At 41.9% G+C, this 16,445-nt stretch overlaps 1 protein-coding gene across 1 annotated transcript; it reads right to left on the reverse strand.

The window, feature by feature from the left end:
• Positions 1-1,321: 1,321 nt before the first annotated feature.
• LOC119258079 (fetuin-B-like) lies at positions 1,322-13,392 on the reverse strand. The gene is made up of 7 exons (XM_054701145.1): positions 13,161-13,392; positions 12,734-12,844; positions 11,438-11,525; positions 9,390-9,553; positions 8,623-8,724; positions 3,418-3,537; positions 1,322-1,470 (listed from the first exon to the last, which is right to left on the reverse strand). Exons 1-7 carry the CDS (start codon positions 13,383-13,385, stop codon positions 1,417-1,419), a joined length of 864 nt encoding a protein of 287 aa, XP_054557120.1. The 5' UTR covers positions 13,386-13,392; the 3' UTR covers positions 1,322-1,416.
• Between the last annotated feature and the right edge of the window lie 3,053 nt (positions 13,393-16,445).

The following is a 16,445-nucleotide window of genomic DNA, read 5'->3' on the forward strand; positions in this document are numbered from 1 at the left end:
GAGCCAGGAGGCCAGCATTCTGGCAGAGGAGGCAGCCTTGCCACCAGGAGAAGCAGATGCCGAGGGTCCTGGGCTCCTGACACCCAGGGGCCATTCCCTCAGAGCCTGGTGGGTCATAACCTTAGCACCTGGAGGGGCTGGAGTCAGACAGTCCTCTCTAGTCCACTCCAGGTCTCAGATTTTAATAAAACAGGAAAGTGGTAGCAGTGTGGGAGGTGGTCACACTGGAAAGGAGAGATAACAAGTGATTCTACAGACAGTTTTGAATGAAAGTTGACATCTGCTATGCCAGCCAATGAAGACGCCACCAACACACTGGACAGACCCGGAGCAGAACTCCTGCCTGATGACTCTAGATTATGGAACCACATGACTCCATTTCATTTTCAGAAAAAAACGTTCTCTTGGGCTTTTGTCTTAATCCTCATGTCAAATGACTGATTTTATTTTTCACCAAAGTAAACAATTGAACAGCTATCACAGAGACACAGTGTTTTACAGTGAAATTCATTTAAACAAACTATTTAGAGAGTTGTATTTCTTGTCATGGTATAATTGCTAATTTAAATCCCAAGCTCCCATTTGCCAGCAGGCAAGTCTGGGAGGCTTGAATGGCTAGAGGGAGCCCATAAAACTGCCATGGGAACCTGGACATTAAGGTGATGATCCAAAGAGCTTATGCTCTCCTATGCCAATTTGGATCATCAATCAGGTCACACCCAAGACTAGTCATTGTAGCCAGGCAATGATGCCAGGAGTATACACAGAGCCTTGAGACCCTCACTCTGTGTACCAGACCCCTTCTGTCTCGCCCACAGCTTCTCTTAGCAGTGTAGTTCAATAAATCTGGCTGTTCCATTTTCTACATACATTTCTACATTTCTACATTCTACAGTCTCTGGTGAATTCTTTCACACACACACACACACACACACACACACACACCACACACACCCCCCACACACACCCTTCCTCCCACCTACACTAGAACATTTCTGAAATCAAATATATTGTCAGAGTTTGTCCTGCCTATATCAATCAGTGACTAAAAATATTACAAACCACTCAGAATAGAGCTGTTACTCTTGACACATTCAAGCCAATAGCTTCAAGGTAGATACTAATGGCTTAGAATCTAACTCCATCTCCCCTGCCCCTTTATCAAGGTATAATTGACAAATAAAAATTATATATATTTAAGTTATCAGTACTTTGCTGGTTTGTGGTGGTGGGGGAGGGAGAGGGAAGGGTGCCTGGGCTCCAAGTGAAAGCATATTCCAAATTCTGTCAAGGTTTCATAGCATACTCACCATCTTGATGATATTACTTATACGGTACAATACAAACTGGTTGCCACTTTGGTTTTCATCATTATATTCCTTCAGCGCAGCATCCACAGCCTTAAATACATCCTCATCATCGCAGCCAATTTCCTGTGAGAAGGACTCCTGGCTCAAACTTGATAGCAGCCTGGAGCAGAGGAAAAGACGGTAATAATCTCATGACTTTACAGTCTCCTTCTAGGCACTGAGAAAAACGTTCCCCCCAAAACTGGGAGCCAATCTAGATGCTGATTTTAACTATCTCCATCCTCTTATATCCTCTGCTTCAGTGCTCTGGGGCCCTGATTGGATCTCTGCCCTCGTACACTATTTGCCCTATTCCAAAAGGACAAATGACTCTCTGTTGTGCTGTCCAAGCATTACAACACTGGGGTTGTTGACCTGCTTGTTTGCATTTGGGAGGTGTATGGGAGCGTAGGCCATGTTTCATGTAATTACAAAAATTTATATAGCAGATCAGAGCAGAATCTAATAAAGGAGGAAGAAAAAACCCTAAGCATCCCTGTCATCTCCGTGGAACTTTCTCAAAGTTATTTACAAGGTCACTACATATGGCAACAATGCAATACTGAGGACAATGTTGTAATGGCAGGAAGGCATGGTGCAGGATCTCTATAATCCCTGTGCAGATGGGTAATGGAGAGTCTTGGTGCCCTTGGTGGCTTTTCAGGCTTTTATTGTCATTTACCAGGTACACGGCAGGCAGGGGTACTGGGGGGCCAGAAGGCTGGCACGCCTCCCAGGCCCCGGCAAATCCTCACTCTTCCTGGACTCTCCTGGGTTCTCTTGTGGTCTTGTTCTCTCTTTTCTGCTTCTCTTTTATTCTGCTCTCTCGCCTGTTCTCCTTCTGGTTCTGTTCCATTCTGCGACACCACCCTTAGAAGCTCCGTCTCAGCCCTGGTGTACCCACCCATGTCTGCCTGTTATAGAAATAAATTCTAGCTTTTACCCAGGCAGAGGAGGAACAAGAAGTACTTCAGGAATGGTGAGATCAGGGAAGCTTTATTACTCAGGCATGAGGTCCCAGACGTGGGTAGCCCTGTAAGGTCTGAGCACCCGTTTAAAGACCAAGAGTTCCTTTTATACACAACTGTGTCCATATCTGTTACATTGATAACATCGTTTTTCAGCAGGCACAACCATTTGCAGCAAAGTCCCCAGACAAGGGGGGCAATACAAGGGGGAAATGATGCAGGCATTCATGGATGGCCTTGGATAGAGACCAGCTTGGCTGCTGTCCGACCTTGCAGATAAGAGTGCTGAGACCCTGGGCATGAATCTTGAAAGGGAAGGAGCTGTAAGTAAGCAAACTTGCTGATTATGCCTGCATTGGAGTGTTCATTGCACTTGGGCTGGAAGTTCTGCTGGAATCTTTATTATATTCATTTCCTTAATAATGTATTTTCTCAGAATGCCCACACCCCACTCCAGGTGCCCGCCATCCGGCCTGCATTCAGGACCTCAGAGATCCATCATCAATCCTAATGGCGGGAGGGCGGAAAAGCTTGACAATCATTAACCCTACAAACGTGCAAACGACTTTCAATATCATGGCAGCACTTTTTATAATATCCAAATATGAAGACAACTTAAGTGCCCCAAAATAGATGAGTAGATCAAGAAGATGTCATATATAGCCATAAGAAATAGTAGTCAGTGATCAAAAGAGATAAACTCATGCCATTTTTGGCAACATGGATGGAACTGGAAGAAATTATGGTAGGTGAAATAATTTGGAAGGAGAAAGACAAATAATGATAGTTGACTTGTCGGTGGAATACAGAGAAACTAAAGGTCAGATGAAGCCAAACTTAATCACTAAGTGGGAGGAGTTAACATGTTAGTCTGGAGGAGGGTGTGTGGCATGGGGGGAGATGAGTAGTAAACACAGGTCAACAAAGAATCAGTCCAAAAGGTAAAAGCAGCTGTTTACTAGCAACAGAAACTACAAGCAGAAAGGGCAGCACCCCCAACCAAGTAGTAAAGTCCTTTTATTGCATGAGCAAGAGAAAGGTAGGGGGTGACAGGTTGGGTCATATTTTTGGGTGCAGGAAGTAGCAGTGGTTCCTCTTACCTGGGAGCAGGATATCTGGCAGCCTTGGTATAGCCGGGTGTCAGCAGATGGAAGTCTGAGCAGAATTTTTGCCAAGTCTGTTTCTTGTCTAGCTGTGTGGTTGCTGCAAGCGGGTCCATCCTGCTGGCAGAAGTACAGTTATGAGAAGTCTATTTTTTTTTTTTGCACCTTGTTGCTCTGCCCTCCTTCCAATATGAAAGGCTGCAAGCTGAAGATCCCAACTCTATGATATTCTAGAAAAGGCAAAGTTATAGAAATAGTAAGAGAAGATCAGTGGTTGCCAGGGAATTGAGGGGAGAGAAGGAGGCACAGGCAGAGTACAGAGGACTGTTACAGTGGTGAAACTATTCTTTGGTGGAGACATGTCCTTATACATTTGTCCAAACCCAAGAAGTGGACACTAATATAAACTATGGACTTTGGGTGATAGTGAGGAGTTGATGTGGCTTCATTAATGATGCCAAATGTTCTACCTGATGTGAATTTACAGTACAGGAGGGTGAGAGAGTGGAGAATAAGCAAGGAGTTAATTGCAACTCTCTATACCTTCCATTCAAGTGTGCCTTACCCTATAAGTACTCTGAAAAATAAAGCCTATTTTTTCAAAATAAATTAACAAAATACATACATCAAACACCTGATAAAACCTGAATCTTTTCTTTTTAAAATGGAATGTCTAGTACAAAAAGCTAATGTTATAAAATTTTTTGTCAACTAATACATTGATTCTCAAAGAATTTACAATTTAAAAAGATGTTTACCGTAGTATTTTTATAGAAACAAGTAATTGGAAGGTACACATGGACAAAGGGAAAAAAAGAAGGAAAGGTAAATATATTACATACCATAATACATATGGATTATCAAATATGTAACATAGAATATCATGTGACCTTTGAAAATAATCTTTTTGAAGAATATTTATTGACTTGGGAAAATCCTCTTGGTATAACCTGAAGGGAAAATATAACATTTAAACTGTACATAATAAGAAATTGTTAAAAGATCTTCCTTGTGAATCCATATGGAGTATGACAGATAAGGACAAAATGATGAAGACATGATTCTGTCCCACCAGTGTTGACTCTAAATTCCATGCTCTTTTACTTTTTCAAAATATGCATCTAGTGCATGTATGACCATTAATTATGTGTATTTACATCACTAAGACATAGACTAAATTGTATCCAGGCTTAATTCCTTTCTTTATGGTAAAGATATAAAATATTTGCCTTGAGGGGCTGACTGATAAGCCACAGACTAGGAAAACGTGTTTACAAAAGGCACGTATGGTAAAGGACTGCATAGAAAATAAAGAACTCTCAAAAATCAAGAATAAGGATATGAGCAACTCCATGAATATGAGGTAAAAAATAACTTGAGATCACCAGAGAGAGAGACAGATGGCAAATAAGCACATCGAAAGGCTCTCCACATTGTGTCATCAAGAAACTAAAACTTAAAGCAGCACTGACCTGACACCACACTCCATTAGAAAGGCCAGAATCCAATGTGACAGCAGCCAAGGCTGCTGTACATACAACACTCCCAGCCATTTCAGATGCTACATCTCATCTGAGAAGTTTGTCATTTATCCCTGGGCCACCTCATGCTTCTCCCTATCTGAACGTCCTCTTCTGCCCTCCATAATATGTCTAAATGCTATTCCATAACCCACATCAAACCGCCTCCTCTTCAAAAATCCTTCCCCGTGTTTCCACTGAAAAGCCTCACCTTTTCCTGGACTCTTTTGTGGCACAGTCTTATTAATTGTATTTTGTGGTTATTTGTTTGCGTGTCTCAGACTGTCCGGCCATTTTAACTCATCCTCTTATTTTCAGCCTACATTGGACATTGTCTGCTCTTATAATGGCTCAAATAAGGATTTTGTTTAGAGGACGCACGACAAAATGGCGCCACTTCCCTCTCCACCCTTCCAATGACAAAGTGGAGAGCAGGGAACTTCAGTTTTTTCTGTTCCTTTCCCCTAAGGGCCCACGACAGGTGCTGCATTGCATTTATGATATCTTACCATGGACCCTGAAATGTTCACTCTGCCACTGGGCTGTCCATTCCCATCTTGTCACATTACTCTGCTCCCCCAGGGCCTCCCCCACATTCATTCACAGCTTTAGCCTGCCCTCTGCTGTCCCAGTAAATATAAACTCCCTTGCTGCTGGCTGCCCAACCAACACATGAGTGTCTCTGATTCTCCCTCTCATTTAGTCCTATAAAATAGACACAGTGTCTCTGCTTTTGTGGATGAATTAAGTGGCTGGCAGAGGGGTCAACTGTACCTATGCCTGAAGTCACACAGCCAGGGACAGAGTCCACTCAGCAGCTCCAGCAACTGCGTGTGATGACAGACTTTCCCCGACCACCCAGGAGTGTCTAGTGCCCAGGCCAGTGACCCTGACTAGGGTGAAAGCACCTTCCTCCCTGAGGGCATTGGATTCCAGGCAAGCCTACGGGAAATGTGCAGGAAATGGAGCAAAATGTGAGGGCGTCTGTTGACTTTGCCCTGTAGTTAATGGTGCAAGTCTGTTGCCTCAAGAGCTGACCCAAGGTCCACCAGATGGAGAACAGCAAACACCACCCACTCACCGAGTGGGTGGGAAGGTTGGGGTTCGATCCTGGTTGCCTGTGTGGTTTCAGGCCTGTCATCAAATTTCTCAGGACGTTGTTGTGTCATTTAAAGGAAGGGATTCTCTGAAAAGATAGCATCACACACAGCATGTCGGAATGACATCTAATGGGAGGGAAGATAAACAGAAACTAGTCTATTGTGTCAAACACCCCATCTCCACCCATGCTCAGAGATATTTTTTTATCTTATTCATTTTTTTAAAATAAGGAAACTGACGTTCTGGAACTCTAAGGGACAATTTCTTAAGCTATGTGCGACTTTCTGCATAGAAATACACACTCTCCTTCTCCTCTTTGTTCTTTTCCAGAATCTGAATCTATAAATTCCTAATTTTGAAAACATTAGTGAAGGCCACTGATACTTTCTGTAACAGAGTGGCAAAGGGCTGACACCTTTTTTCCCTGACAGACCCACAAAAGTCTCTGCTCAGCTCAGCTGCAGGTCCTTCCCCTGGGTCAGGGGACCCAAGACCAAATGTTTCTAAAAGGAGCATTAGTGGAAGCTCATTTATTTTTGTCTGATTTCCCTGAATTATACTGCGTGTAGGAGACCCTCTTCTGAAGTCTCCTTCCTTTATGTGTTTCCAGCAGCTGGATCCTGAGGGTCTGACATCGAGTGCTGCTGAGCCCCCTGCCCTGAGTCCCAGGAGTATGCGCTGCGCTTTTCCTTTTTTTAAAAAAAAAAAAAATTATTGATTTGCCTCTGGTCACCTGAATATAATTTTGGGTGTAGTTTCACAAGTTGTACATGCCTCACCCATCCTGCACCAAAGCTCAGCACCACCTCCCTGTGTCCTCCTGCCTCCATGCGCCCCTCCTCCATTCTGTGTGGTAACCGGTCTCCTGGTCTCCTATTCAAGGAGCCTAGGAATACTCTGCTGTTTGGCCGGTTTGTTCTCTTTGGTTGTTTATATTTCACAAATAAGTAAGACCATGACAGTGAAGGAAAATTCGTAAATATCTTGAACACTGAAAAATGGTATGGCAATGCTTACACTTTAGAAACAACAAAAAACTTTAGATATTTGTTCTCTGTTCAGTCTACTGATTGAAGATTCTGGTATAGGGGGAAGGGAGAGGAAATGTAAAACATTCACCAGCTCACTCCAGAGTTATGAAGTACTTTTCAGTCTTCCCTCCTATTCTATCATCCTACCCTGGTATTCTTACTCCTTTTCCCTGATCCCCACTGCCTTTTCTCTTCCCATCCACCCGGACTCTTAAGCACCAACAGGAATTGTTTAGGTTAGGTGGTAATTATAATTTCTCCCTGTAAAATTAATAAGAAGACAATAATTTATATTAATAAGTAGACAATAATTAATAAGTAGACAATAATTTATTATATTATATTATATTATATTATATTATATTATATTATATTATATTATATTATATATATTATTATATTATATTATATTATATATTTATATTATTATATATAATATATATATAATATATTATAATCATATATTTATAATTATATAACATAATAATTTATAAATATATGACATAATAATTATGATGAAATAAATGTAATTATATTATTTTAGTCATATTATTATAATTAATTGGTTATATAATTACCTAAAATTATTATTATTTGCTAACATTTAATTAACTTATTATAATAGTCATTAATAAGAAATTAGTATTATTAAGTAATATAATTAATTTAAATTACAATTACACCTAATTATTATAAATTAAGTGTAATAAATTAACTATTATAATTATTATAATAACAACCTGCGTGAGGAGCATATAGGTTTTTTTATTATTCTTATATTTTCTGTAAATGTGAAATTATTTCTATAACACTAAAAATAAAGAGCATGTGTTTGGAAAAAATTAAATAAAAAAAGTAAAGGATACAAGGTCAATATACAGAGAGCAATAGTATTTCTACACATCTGCAATAAAGAAACCAAAAATTAATTTATACTCCTATGAAATTTCCAACTGCCTTTTTAGGAATGAAACTGCCAAGTTGAATTCAACATTATTGTGAAAATGCTAATGATCAATCATATCCCAAATAATCTTGACTAAAAACAAAACAGAACTTTTGATGCAATTTTCCCAACTATACTACAAAACAGGGTGCCACTGACATTCCCAGCAGGTGTGGGAGTTCCCATGGATTCAAGGCTCCCTCCTCACCTGGATACTTTCTGTCAATGAAGACTTGTGTTCACTTGCTCCTTCTGAGGGAGTAGTCCAGGGAAAGGAACACCAAGATGGATTCCAAAAATAACTGGATTTGTCCAGCTAAGGACAATCATTGAGGAGATTCATCTACACTTTACAGCCTTCTGTGATCATTTTTACAGTGTCATCACTTTGCTGATGGGATGCACTTGTAACCAAATAATATCTTATCAGTGCAGGTGGGCCAGCACAATTTCTATTAGTCAATTGCACCTTGAGCTGAACAAAAGCATCTCATGCATTAGAAAACCTCACGTATAATTTAGAATAAAAAATAAATATGCTTACTAAATATTTCTCATCTGTGAACACAAATCTTAAATTCTGAGGAAATTCAGAGATACTCACCTCTGAGTCAGGAGACTGATGCGTGCAGCTGCTGGCCTGGGATTTGGTAGAAGGTGCCTCTTTGATTAAATATTCCACAAAGCATGAAGGTCCAGCCACCCACTGGATGAGACAATAGTTGAGAAATAAAAATCAGACTTTCCAAGTGAGGAAATGTTGATTTGACAGCATGATATTTACAGAAACGTACACCCCCAAGTTGGGGTTAGCACAGGTATCCCAGTGTCCCTGTAAACCCAACATGAACAAAGCATGCAATAGGATTCTGATATGTAGAAAATAACCACCACACCTCCCTCCTCTTCTCAGGTATGAACAGGCTCTAAAAAGCCTTCACTTGGGTGACCTCATTTTTCCTCAGGTAAATTTATTTTTAGATTAGTTTTCCTCACTTTGATAGATAGCAACATAAAGCAAATACAATTGAGCCTCCATTTCCCTCAGCATCCACTCCCAACCCTGACATGACCAGAAGCTGACTTGTTGAATGGCCCTCGGTCACTTAGACCTGAAATGTAGCAATAAACAGTGACCCCAAGTAGAGAAACCAGAGACTGGGTTTCACATTTCCCTCCTTGCCTTAAGGCCAATAAAATAAAGGAGTCACACACTTGTGCAAATCCCACGATTGTGCGGGCATCAGGTATCCCAAGAACCAGGAGGTTGCTTATCAAAAGACAGCCCTGACAGCCCCCTCTCAGCTCTGGCTCCATGGCTACACGTGGGAGACTCACTGTTGGTGTAACGCCAGGGGTGTTCAGTCTCACCTGGCTAGAAGCCCTGGTGACTTTGACCAGAGAATACTGCTTTGAGGCGCTCTCGCGGTTGTATTTTGCAAGAGACTCAGTGGCAGCTTCCAAGACCTTGGAATCTGATAAATCAATGGGGCTGGGGCAGTTGGGGCAGATTTGGTGAATGCTTCTTCGAGAAACTGTTGATGACAAAAATACTTGAGCCACAAAGATCCTTTATGATTTTTAATCCCAATTTTGTATGACCACAACAGAGACAGACATTGTAAGTAAAAAATGATAATGCAGAGTTTCATCAAGGATGGAATGAATGGCATTCTCTGAATAGAAAGCTGTCAGCAGTGAGTTTTGTGCAATAGAATGTATTACTTTGATAATTAAAGTAAAATCAAAGTAAGTTTTTTTCCCTCTCACACATTGGTTTATGTATGTGATGGGATATTGCTGAAAACTCATGTTTATATTGATTTAAAGACTTCACTTCCAGTGGGTTCAATATCGTCCAGAAGCATTGCCTCTGTAAGGGAGTCTGGGTGTCTTAAAAGTTTGAGATTTCATTACCATCACGGTTTTTTTACCTTTAAGTCCCTATCATCAAACGTAATATCTAATGCATGATAATTCTTAGCAAATATTTGTTGATTGATAGAAGAAATAACCCAACTGAAGGTGGAGGCAGAAGGTGTTTGGTTAGAAAATGCAAATGAGTCAGAAAACAAAAATTGATTAGGTCAGTCTGTGACTGGACAGAATTATCACACTAGTGGTACAGTCAGAATTTCTGACTGGAAGCAGAAGGGGGTGGCAAATCTAGTGAGAAAATTGATCAGAGACTTGACTGAAGTTCATTTTCTAGAGTATATATAGTCAGACAACTGTTATTAGACAATTGTATTAGTTATTTGCATATTTATTGTGCTGGAGTTTGGGGTGATTTAGATTAAGGAGTAGTTATGTCCAGCTTATCACTCTTGGCACCATTCTGGGGTCAATTCTGACTAAATTATTTAAGTCCTGATTCTGATTAATGGTTGTTATTTAATTTATATTAGGCAAGTCCCATCTTTATACTCAGGAACCTTAACTGATGGTAAGTAATATATTTGCTCTGTTGCATTCTCCCTCAAGAAAAATGCAACACAGTTATTACCTGGAGCTTGTTAGAAATACAGAATCTCAAGTCCCACCCCAGACTTAGGGAATCAGAAATTGCCATGGAATATAATTGGCGAGGAGTATCCTATGTACATAATAGCTTGATAAGTGGCCATATCCTATATCCCAGGTCCTGACTGATGCTTATTCAAGCAGGATCCAGAATGCATGTTCTTACATATTTCAAAAATCATGACTTTTAGCATTATCTTAGGACATTTGTTTTTTAGACATCATAATGGACGACATACATATGACAGAAATAAGGGAGGGTTGTAACAGGCAGCAAGAAGAGATGAAAGGTTTCCATGATAGATGACTAAAGACCCCCAAATCAAGGCAGTGCATGGTGTGAGCTCCAGGGGTGGCCTAATTAAAGTTTTACAGGGATGTAGAAAGGACAGCACCAGTCATTTCAGTCATTTCTTGAACAGAGAACATTGTGGAAGAAGCATCTGTGTCAATGGTCCTCAGAGAATGGATATGAATTCCAAATCAGAGGCTATCAGGGGAGGCATCCTGAGCAGAGGGAGCCAAATGAGTAAGAAGCACAGGCTGGAAAATATTAGCTGTGTTCAGAAAACAGGGGGGCATCCAGCCTGGTGGAGTGCAGAGCGGTGGAGTCAGAATATCTGCAAACAGGCAAGAAAGGGCACCTGGGCACCAGACATAGAAATTATGACATTTGTAACTTAACAGTGAGTTAGGATTCATATAGTACCCAATGCTGAGCAATTATTGCAGGTGACTTGTGGAAGCGGGAAGTGCCAGTATTGGATGCAGTGGAAACATGGTCTTGGAATGATGATAGCAAAGAAAAGAAAACCTTGCACATGTGGGCATTGCCCTGCTTAAATGCTTCTTACTCATCTTTTACTAAAATGAACAAAACCAAAGCAACATTTTACCTGGGCGAAGAGTACAGTTATAAGAAAGTGTATGGAGGATTCTTGCTGTCTTGTGCATATAAAATAATGCTTTGCATTGACCATAAACCTAGAACAAACACATTTACTTTATGACATGGAAGAAGAGTCTAAGACTTAAAAAAAACAAAATCCAAATTGAACATTTTATTTTTAAGTTGTGAAAAGCTGGAGGACTATTCTGGTGGCTTTGACTGTGGGAAACCACCAGCTGATTATCAAGCAGTTTAACCTACTTCTGGGGCACAGCCAGACCTCATTCCCCATGCTCCTTCCTGGTCCCACGTGACTGGGCACAACTGAGTTGTAACACAGGAAGGTGAGCGGAAGTGACTGTAACCACTGCCAGGTCGGGCCCATGAAGACCTCCCCTGAGCCATCTGCCCTCCTGCTGCTGGTTCTCTTGCCAGAGCTGAGGCAAATGTGCTGGTGACCCCAGAAGCCTGGAGTAGGAGGTGGCAGAGTCACAGCCACAAAGCAGAAGGACCTCAGGTCCCCTAATCACTCCTGGAGAAAACGACTTCTTGATCACACATTTCTATTTTGAATTTCACATGAAAAAGATACAAACTTCTGTCATGTTGGACTCAGTATACAATTTTAAGTCTATTGTTATCACAGCTAGTGCGACCTTAACAAGTATACAATTTCCAGCAGGGTAAATAGATTATTTGCTTATCAAAATCAGGTGGGTACAGTTTGACAAATTGAATAAATAATTAGAAAATGTATCTAGATCCAATAACTTCCTTGTTAACGTGATCCTGCACTCATATTATAAGCTTTCTATTGACAAATGGAAATAAGCTCAGCATGTTGAGAATAAACTGACTTCTATTTTTAAGCCTCTCCCATGGTCATCATTAAAATGATTAATTCTGAAGGCCTTTAAATCTTTAGGTTATTTGATTCTGGCAAATCCATCCAGTGTTATTGATTCTGGCAAATCCATCCATCTCCCTCAATCACCCAACAGTTTTCCTTAAACACACAACAGAGGACTTCACCTCGGAACTTTATCTCACAAGTTAAACAGTGGCTTAGCATCTACAGGATGCCACTTTTCATTCTGGGTTTCATAATTCCAAAGGGACCCTCAGAAACCCCTCAGAAAATGAGTTAAACCATTTTTTTTATAGAACTAGAATGAGCACAAGGCACCATGTTCAGGTGATTATAAAGAGTGGCATTTAAAAAGATGATTACCCCTAACAACCTTCATCCCATACACAGAGGACACCTCTTTTCTCCCCTGAGCCCCTGGACACAAGCACTTACTAATTCATGCAGTGATCTCCCTCCACAGTTCTTCCAAGGTTTCCTGCTGAGCACGTGGCAGTCAGTCTCTAACACGTCTAGGGTGAGATAGTACACAGCTGCTGGTCCGTCCTGTAGGCAGAGGTGGAGAAAGCAACCACATCCCACATGAGCAGCAACCCCTACAGACTGGCCACTGATGTCTCTGTTTTATAGCAGAGTCAAGGCTAAGATGCCTGTCAAAACTTCTCATCACATCTGCAATACTAGACAGGGGTAGCGATTAGCTTTGTCTCTAGTGACAGTGAGAGCATTGCAGACACTCTGGCAGAGGAGAGCAGAGCTGTTTAGCAGCTTCCAGTTTGGAAAGCACCGGCAACATGTGTCCCTGGTCCCCAGCCCTGGCCAGCCCAGCGAGCACCTGCCCGGGTAGGGGACCATCACTTGCCTGTCTGTGTTCACGGACGTCGCTCACTCGGTTGAGGCTTAGCACGTAGCCATCCTTGCGGTCCCTGTTGATGTCCCTCAGGACAAAATTAGCAAATGACAGCACATCTGAGTCATTGCAGCCCCGGGAGAGTAAAGGCGATGGGTTGAAGACTTGCTGGGGTGGAGATGTAGCCCCAGAGCCCACAGCCAGGGTGCAGAGCACCAGGGGCAGGAGCAGACCCATTCTGTGGGTAGCAGATCCCAGAAGGCGGCAGTGCAGGCAGCTCTAAGGACGAGCTATTTATAAGGCTTTCAAAGGTCAAGTCAAACAGTTTCGTAATTTGAGTCCAATCTGGTGACCAGAGTTTGAATTTTAAATTTTATATTTCTAAGTCAGTATTGGATGGTTTTGCCAGTATTTCTAACTTTAGATCTCCCCATCAATCCTACCTAACCTAATCGTGTGTGTATGTGTGTGTGCGTGTGTGTGCAAACAAATTTAAGTTTTTTAATATTTGCCCATGAAATCATAATAAACACCTGTGTCAAGTCTCCTTGGTGGTGATTGGATTCTGCTGTGTCCAGGGATCCACCTGCATCAGAATATGCAGGATTCCCACACCCTCCCTGGCCCCTTGCACCTCCCTCCAGCTGAAATCCTCAGCCACGCTCAGACATGAAACAGCTTGGGGCCCTGGTGCCAGTGGTTATGTTACAGGGCAGGGTGAGTTGCATCCCAGACCCCGCAAACCTGCCTGCTTTAAATAGGTTCTGCCATCAGCCACATCAACACAAAACATATGAGACTTTAATGGGAAGGAACTTTAATACAATTAGGAAACAATACAGGAAAGGCAAAGAATATAGTTTCTAAATCAAGCACCCAAAGTTACCCATCCCCTCGTGGGTAAAAGTCCACCCAAGCAGGATTGGCCCAGAGCAAGGCCCCAAAGCCTGTCATAAGTCAAAAGCACCTTCCAGTGGGGACGCACAGAAAAGTATCAGAAACAAGCAGACCAGTCTGGAGGGAAAAGAGCAAAATCAAAATCAAGACAAAACCCGCCATTGTCACCTCCCCACGGTGTCTCACCCACATCTGTTTTAATCAGTCCACCACCAAAAGGCAAGTGTAGTTTCTTCACTTGTCTCTCGGCTCCATGTGCCTCCTTCAGGTCTGCTTCTGGCTCCATCCTGCTTCCTTCCTTCCTCAGTCTCCTATGCAGCTTCTTCTTTCTCTGCTCAGCTCCACCCTCCCTTGGGTGGGGCAGAAACTTGAAAGCTCTCCCTTTCTTGGGGACCACCCTGTTGCGGTTACAAGTGTTTTCACACTGCTTGAGAAAAGAGTCAGAAATGGAGTGAAGCATCTAGATTGGAATATCATGGAAGTGTAGTCCATGGATCTGTGTCCTGCGCCCCCCACTTCATACTTCCTCCCACCCCTGTCCCCAGTGGTCTTTGCTTAGGTAAGTATAGCCCTTGCTGCACCCACAGAAGCAGGATCTAGGATGGTTTCTCATTCATTCGCACGTTAAAGGTATCATCTCAGATGCCTTGAGGGGAAGAAACCTATTTTAGACCACCATTTCCTACATTTACTTGACTATAAACTAGGTATTTGCCATGAACCATAAAACACAGTATTGGAATTGCTGCACTAGCAGATAAGTAGGGATCATTCTCATTGAGGTTTTCCATAATAAACTGTTAGGGGGAAAAGGATGTCCTAAAGCTAATTCCATACAGGCTTTGTGGACTCCACCCCCACCCCAGGCCAAAGCCAAAGACACTGGGAACTCCAAATCCCATCACCACCAAAGGGAAGGTGGCTTGGACCTGAGGGTGGGGTTAAGCAGCCAGGTTGGTATAAAGCCAGACACGGGGGCTTTGGAGGGATCTCCCATTTTGACACTCCGCCAGCTCACAGCGTCTGGCCAGCTCGGAGACTGCTTTTTGGGTTTCCAGTTCGCGGATCGGATAGGACACATTAAAGACTTTATTTCCCTATTTTCTCCCTGAGTTGTACATTTTCCTTCTTTCCTTTTCCCTTGTAAATAAACCTTGTATTAACCTTTTGTTTATGCCTGCAGTGGAGTATTAATAAGTCCCTTTTAAGCACGCGGGTGAGGACCCACAGCCAGGCAACCCGTTCAATATCGGGGCTGCCCTATAACAATTTGATAAACCTGCTCTTGAAAACCCAATCACAGTGTTGTAAATTACTGGTGATAATTGTCTTAAAGGTAAATTAGTCAATCACCTCTGAATGTAGTTTAATAAATCCAAGTGGCCCATTTCCTAGGTGAGAAAACTGAGGGTGGAAAGGAAGCATGTCTAAATAAAAATCATGAATGAAATAGTTACAGAACCAGGACAGAAATCTGCTCGTGTTAACGCTGTTCATCAGACCAAATATTAAACCTCTAGCCTGATTGTAACTCTTCAATTATCCACAAAAGTACTTGGAAAGTCACATAACTACTATAAGCCTCAGTATCTAGATCTGTAAAATGGGTTTATCATATCATAGCACCTTCCTCATAGGAGATTCTGTTCAGGGAGGGCCAGACCCACACGTGTCACACAGTGACAGCTGTGCTACAAGAATATTACGATAATTGTTGGAAACTCAACAAACCTTATTGTGCAACTCCACAATGCTAGGAATTGTTAGGTTCTCTGAAATCAAGGGGCAATAAATCTAGTTAGATTGCTAATCTACAGCTCTTAAATAACTCCAGACACAAATTGTTTTCAAGGCTTGATTAACCAACCCATAGCTAATGACCTGAGCTCCCTCCAGCTGGGCATTGGGCATTTTCTTTTATCCACAATGACAGTGGTTATGGACACTCTATGTTCAAATTCTGCACACAACAAAGAGTTAGCTTCAACCGGTGAGTGAACAATCATTCACAGGTCTTGTGCTTTGTATGATAAGAGGCTGGAAAGATGAGACCACAGGCATGGGGAGGGGAAGAAAGGTGTGAGGCCTGAGGAAGCGCATCAGGTGTGCACGCTGAAGGAGCATTACTCCAGCTAGAATGAAAAGCAGGACTCCCAAGAACTCGGGACTACACCTGAGGGTAGAAATCAAATACTGTGCAAAAATTAACAATGTAAGAATATGTATTTCTATATATAGAGAGATAGATAGATAGATAGATATACAGATATACATAAAAGCAGAACTATAATAAACAATTCAAAATGGATTAAATGATGACTGACCCTGATGGGAGAGGAAAGCAGACCCAGATGTCATGGTTCTACCCTTAGCCGTGTGATGAAATGTGAGTGGCATAAG

Source organism: Talpa occidentalis, unplaced genomic scaffold, assembly GCF_014898055.3.
Source record: "Talpa occidentalis isolate TD23 unplaced genomic scaffold, MPIMG_talOcc4v2.1 talOcc4.4, whole genome shotgun sequence".
NCBI lineage: Eukaryota > Metazoa > Chordata > Mammalia > Eulipotyphla > Talpidae > Talpa > Talpa occidentalis.